The 6,775-nt window shown below is 46.3% G+C and overlaps 1 protein-coding gene across 2 annotated transcripts in view; it reads left to right on the forward strand.

The window, feature by feature from the left end:
• Window positions 1-6,775, forward strand: part of LOC109966561 (potassium channel subfamily K member 10-like) — a 73,935-nt gene that overhangs the window by 56,019 nt on the left and 11,141 nt on the right. For both annotated transcript variants that reach the window (XM_020611475.1, XM_020611476.1), the window contains exons 3-4: window positions 2,470-2,587; window positions 5,233-5,393. In XM_020611475.1, the coding sequence (XP_020467131.1) occupies window positions 2,470-2,587; window positions 5,233-5,393 (279 nt within the window). The remainder of the gene's footprint in view (window positions 1-2,469; window positions 2,588-5,232; window positions 5,394-6,775) is intronic.

Below are 6,775 nucleotides of genomic sequence, written 5' to 3' on the forward strand. Positions count from 1 at the left end.
CGCTCTAAGCACCCCATCTTTCTTCCCAACAAAAAAAAAACCCTGCCCCAGCTGGGGACGAGGATGGGCGTATCAACCCAGCCCTCTGGGCTTCCGTGATATAATCAGTCATGGCCCGCTGTTCTGGAACAGACAGAGAAAACAGGCGGCCCCTAGGAGGCATGGTGCCTGGCAATAAGTCTATAGCACAGTCATAGGGTCTATGTGGAGGAAGGGAAGACGCCCGGGTCTTGTTGAATATTTGTTTCAAATCGTGATATTCTGGTGGCACTTTCGTTAAGTCCGTGATAACGTCTAATGGCCCTCCCCGATTGGTGTGTTGTGGAACCGTGGAGTGCAGACAGGTGGTGGCACACTGAGCGGCCCATTCTACCACCCGCCCTGCTCCCCAGTTCATTTTGGCCCCGTGCTTAACTAGCCAGGGAAAACCCAATACCACCGAATGATGTGGAGATCGCATGACTAGAAACTGTATTTCTTCTGTGTGATTGTCTATGGTAAGCGTGAGTGACGTGGTCTGTGTAGTAACTCGGTGCAAGAATTTATCGTTGAGTGAATGCACCAGAAGAGCCGGGTCCACTATGCAGGTAGGTATCTCATGTGCCTGGATAAACGCAGGATCCATAAAACATGCGTCGGAACCCGAATCAATGAACACAGGCGTTGTAATGTCATAAGCATGGAAAGATAAAACAGCCTGTACCGTGGGATGAGAGGTCGACTTAGCTGTAGTGTAGTGGCTCAGCAGCGCCCTCCTCTTTTTGCTGAGCTCTGTTCTTTTACCGGACATGCGAAGGCACGATGTCCAGGACCTCCGCAGTACAAGCATAGATTCTGCCTGAAGTGATGTTCTCGTTCTTCTGGCATTAATCTCATTTTCCCAAGTTGCATGGGCTTCGGGGTATCTGATGCGGCGCTGGGACCGGCGTGCGATGATCCCCGGTGGCGTTCCTGCTGGCGTTCCCGGTATCTCCCCTCCAGGCAGGTGACTAAATCCATGAGGGGACGCAGTCTCCTCGGGCGATTGTAGGCTGTCAGGGCATCTTTTAGGCAATCCGATAGGCCATAGTAAAAAGTGTCCACCAGTGCTGGTTCGTTGTACTCGCTGACAGCAGCGGCAGTGCGAAAAGCGATGATATAATCCACAGCTGACTGGGACCCTTGTGATAGTGACATGATGGAGGGAGAAGCGGCCGAGTCATAGCATGGTGGATCAAACACCCTGGTGAGCTCCGCAGCGAAACCCCCAAACGTGTCGCAGCAGGCCGTCCTAGCTGTCCATTCCGCCGTGGCCCATTGTCTGGCTTTTCCGGTTAACAAAGATAAGGTGTAGGCCACCTTGGCTCGTTCGGTGGGAAACGCTGATGGTTGCATTTCAAAAAGGATCTCGCATTGGGTGAGAAACGCATTGCTCTCTTTGCTCTCTCCTCCATACCGTTGTGGCGGAGACAGTCTGGGCTTGTGTTCCGCTGAAGCACTGGCTGCAGCCACCCCGGCAGCGGCCTGATCGCCTCTTGCCTGACCTAACTGGTGCAGGTCCATCTGTGTCTGACCCAGGGCAGCTCCCTGGTGGGCTAGGGCCTGCTCCATCCGAGCTCTCCAGTCAGGCTCTTGCTCGCTGGTTGAGTCCATACTTTTGGCCAGATTGTATTGTCAGATTTGATGTGTAAGAACGCCACATGGTGTTTGTGGTGGACTCAATTATAAAATCAGACGAACTGATTTAGCTGAAGGTTTTACTTGTAGCACCTAGATAATCAATACACAGTTCGGGATACACAATCAGGTCGATAAGACAGTCCAGGGTCAGCGCCGGTAGACAGGTATAGCCAGGAGATCCAAACTCAAGAGGTCAAGGGGAATAACTCAGAAGGTCGGTACACTGCAGGCAATCAGAAACTGGAAGGGCATAGGCAAAACACGGTGGTCAAAAACAGTAATCCAAGGTCAAAAACAGAGAATCAGGCAAGGTATAAATGCTGGAGAGTCAGAGCTGGAGTCTAGAACAATCTGGCAGCGTCCTGGTGGGAGGACGCTGCCTAAGTAGAGGTGCACACAATAACGAAACAGTTGAAACCAATGTGAGTGATGAAGAACGTAAAAAGACCGAAACTAAGGTGAAACAAAAACAGGAAGTAACGTCAAAATAAAAGCCTGACAGGAAGCAACGGAACCGAATCGTGACAAACTTTATTGTGTGTGTGTGTGTGGATTTGTTTGTGTGATCCATGAGTTCGTAGTTAACATTATGTACAACTACTATACAGGAGCAACAGCAGTAATAACTACAGCAGGATTAACATCAGCTGCAAACAGAGTGTTTGATATAATGTAGGAGTGAAACCCGTCTCTTCAGAACCCAGCACAGCGTGAAGATGCTGAATCCAAAGCACACTAAGACACAATCGTCAGCAACCAGTGTGAGACCAAACTTTTCTTTTGTGCCTTTTTCTCTGCTTTCCCTCCCAGCACTCTGTGGAGGCTGTTAATGCCGGAGTGAATCCCATCGGTGACACCTCCTATAACTCAAGCCACTGGGATCTGGGTAGTGCCTTCTTCTTTGCTGGAACTGTCATCACAACCATAGGTACTGTGATTATGGCTTTATCCTTAGCTACATCTATCTATCTATCTATCTATTTATCTATCTATCTATCTTAAAATTGAGTTTTAAGAAGGGTGCTGGTACATGGCAATAAGGAAATGTTTTACAGCTTTCCCTATTACAAAAGCGAAGCCTACACAGCCAGGGATCAACACATCCAGTTACCCGACCTAGCCTGCCGCCCGACTTGCATTGCACACAACTTTGATTCCTTTTCCTGCAGCTTGTGGGTTTACAGGGCAGTGGCACCATCTAATTTCTTCAGGCTCTAATTGACCAGACTACATTAAAAAAAAGGGACCAGAGAGTGTACTCCAATTATTGGTGTATCACACTACTCAGCTTCCCTGAGAAAGGTTATGCCAGGGTGCTGGAAAGGAGGCTCCAGCTGATTGTCGAATCTAGGATTCAGGAGGAACAATGTGGATTCCATCCAGGTAGAGAAACACTGGATCAACTCTTTACCCTTGCAAAGTTAATAGAGAGATCCTGGGAACACACTGGAGAGATTATATATTTCCCCTGGCCTTATGTCAAGAGGTGATCCTCACCCAAGTCTGTCGCAGCACAGAGCAATATGAAATGCACACTGTGTATCTTTCTAAGCTCACAAGAGAAAGAGGCATGGGTGCAGCTACTGGTGGATAGGAATTTGGCTTTTAGCACTATCAACACTTTATGCTGCTGCCATTTCCTCCTGCCATGAGAGCTTTGGTGATACAGTAGGTCACTGTTCAGCCACCTGTTAGTGAAACATTTTCTGAGGGGCATCTGGAAGCTGTGGCCCATGGCTCACCCCATGGCACTGCAGTGGGACCTCCCCCTGGTGCTTTGTACAGTAGGCAAAGCTCAGTTTGACTCACTCAGCCAGGTTCCCCTGAAATTTCTAAGACCGTATTTCTTTTGGCTTTGACATTTGCCAAGAATGTTGGTGATCTATATGCTATTTCTGTGTCCCCTTCTTGCATCAGGATTTAAGGGGATGGCAGCTCAGCTGTGTTATGACCAAACCCACCTCACACACCCAAGAGCATAACCAGCTCTTAGAGGTTGAGGGTGAAAATGCTAATGGGTTCTTCCCTTTTCCTCCTCAATGCTTAGAGCAGGAATCCTCCTTTCACCTGCATGCATGGCCGTGCCTCACCAATCCAAATGCTTGTTCTTGCACTAGAAGGAGGGATCCCGTGGCCTCCCCCTCTCAGCCCAATGGTTGTCACACTGGGTGTGCAACATTTTCTCATCTGCTGCAGTGCTCTGAGGAGTGTTGCTCGAGGACATTTGCTCAATAGCCTCCTGGTCTTCACCCTGCTCATTCATGCTGTTTTACTTACAAGACTTCTCCCTCTCCTCCTTAACCTGCCCTGTTCTTAGCTGTGTTCTGAGTTAAACAGTGTCAGAGGCTAACCATGCTCCCCTCCTGCCCTGTGGACAGGGGCAGGACAATTATCATACACACCATACTATGTCTGGCTCTGAGCTGTTGCATCAGGTTACCACTACTGCAACACTCACAACAGTGGGTTCATGTTCAGGATGTGTTACTGAACTGACCAGCATTAGCTGGTACACTCTTCCTTCCTTTAAATGGCAAGGGTGAGGTTGTGCTTAAAGGAACCAAACAGACACACTGGGACATATGTCACATCCTGCTTCACCATTATCCCAGTAGCAATATCCTTAGAGGGCAAAGCCTATATGAAATTGAACATTGGTTACACATTGTAACCAAGGATTCTGTGAGTATAGGCACAGCTGCTAAGATATTAGCCCCTGGCTCCCCTGATCAAAGAAAAAGCTGGTTTTTAGTTGAGAGTTGACTTGCAGTCAATTCGCAGTTTATATTTGAGCTGCGGACATAAGAGAGGCCCACATAGCAGGTGGGAGTGGGACAAGTGTTTTCAGCAATGCAGGACAGTGTGGGATATACCCACTAGCAATAGCCTTATAGGTCTGCACCTATACTCATAAAATCTTTGGTTACTATGTTTAACCAGCATTCTAAATAAAGATTAGAATTGGATCTGCATTATTCTGGCTGATACCGATCCTCTGCCCAGACTGGCACCGATACCAGTAATTATTATCAGATCGGGACGTCTCTAGTTTTAACAGCAGGCCAAAAAGCAATGTTGTGCTGCTCTCTCTGGTTGAGTGTTTCAAGTCGGTTTTACTTCTGACCACAGCCAGCATTACTGGGTATGACTAGGTGTAGTCAAAAGTGCACTCGATTGAATCTCTAACCACACCCAGCAGTGGTTTCATGGGTCCTGGGGTGCACTTTACTTCTCTGCAGCCAGATGAAAGTTAAAGGGAATTTTTCCTCCCCACTGTCGCCAAGTGCTTGCTCAAGGGGGATCTGTTGGGTTTTCCCTATGTAATAATAGTGATAACAGTAAGGTCTAGAACTTACTTTGTAAAGTGTCCTGAGATGACTTTTGTTGTGATTTGGCGCTATACAAATAAAATTTGATTTGATTTGATTTGAAACCACTGAAGGTCAGACATTAAACTGCTTTTATTCCACCCTTGACTTGCACTGGTAATATAAAGCATATCTCTAAATTGAAATATTTCCAGAATTTTAAACATTGTGTGTATCTGGGGGGGCGTGTCTTTTTCTCCTATAGGTTACGGTAACATTGCCCCAAGCACTGAGGGAGGGAAGATTTTCTGCATTCTGTATGCAATATTTGGCATCCCACTGTTTGGATTCCTCCTGGCAGGTGTCGGGGACCAGCTAGGTACCATATTTGTCAAAAGCATTGCCAAAGTGGAGAAGATGTTTCGGGTGAGTCGCAGTGTAAATATACTATTATCAACTATTATTATTATACCAACCATCAACTGTTATACTATTATAAACTCAGTTTTGTGAAAACATGGTTATGAAATTGACATTTGTAAGGTGGTCCATTTCTTTAAAATAAGGACAGTAACAGACAAGAGAACAAGACCCCAAGTAAAGTTTAACAAAGTGAGACAATACGCAGATGTCTGAGGACTAATACTACTATATCAATCTGAAGTGGCAGCTGCCTTTATCAATGTTTGAGACCTGTATCAAGGATTATTTAGGACTCATTTATGGGAAGTCATTCTGCAGGACTTCCCTCAGATTAGTTCAGTCTTTCATAGATAAATGTGCTGCCAGAATTTACTTCATCTGCCTGAGACACAAACTAATTCAATACTTTATTAGTAATCTTGTCAGACAATCATGTATTCTGTGGAACTATTAAGAAAGGGACAGTGATCATGGCTGTTGTGTAAGGGGGTCATTTAGCATCTCACCTTCCTACTAAACCTGTACTTAGATTCTTTAAACTTGGCCTTGTCACCACTTTGGAATGCATCTTCTTTTTCCAGCCTTAACTGGTTTACTGTAGCTGTCAATCAGGGTTTGTCATTGTAGTAACTCATCCTGATGCATGTTGGTTAGGGGTGTACATCCCACATTTCAACACTATGATCTTATATCAATTCTCTTGGGGATTCAGGAACTCACAAAGTTGAGGTGTGGCAGTGTTGCTGGGACACCGCACATAGTGCAGAACAAGAGTACAACAGTGTCCCTGGAGATACAGGTACTCAGAGGCAAGACATTTCAGGCAGGAGATAGGACCAGAATGGTGACAGCGTTGTCAGTGCAGAGGATCAGGACAAGAAAGTCCAGGTGAGGCGAGCATCGTAAACGTAGTGAGTATCATCATTATCTTCAAACAGTGTCAATGGACCAGCCAGTGACCGAGGTAAAGGGAGAGGTATATATGGGCTGCAGACTGGGAGATAATGTGGAACAGGTGAAAACAATGAACAGTGATGGTGTACTGAGGTGAGGTGACACAGGGCAGGAATTAATCAAAATAAAAGCTCTCAAAAACAGGAAATGAAGCTGAACCATGACAGATAGTGGAGAGAGAAAAGGGGTGAAAAAGCATCAGGACACAACAAACAATCAAACACTGGGCAGGTTAGTGTTAATGTAGCCGGTGCCTGCTCATCAGAAATGTACGGCTTCAGAGCCAGGGCTACCTGCAGAAAGGAACAGGGAGAGAGAGAGGACACACTATGGTCTTTTGGAGATACAGTGCCTTGCGAAAGTATTCGGCCCCCTTGAACTTTGCGACCTTTTGCCACATTTCAGGCTTCAAACATAAAGATATAAAACTG

This window comes from Monopterus albus, unplaced genomic scaffold (assembly GCF_001952655.1).
Source record: "Monopterus albus unplaced genomic scaffold, M_albus_1.0 scaffold114.1, whole genome shotgun sequence".
Taxonomy (NCBI): Eukaryota; Metazoa; Chordata; class Actinopteri; order Synbranchiformes; family Synbranchidae; genus Monopterus; species Monopterus albus.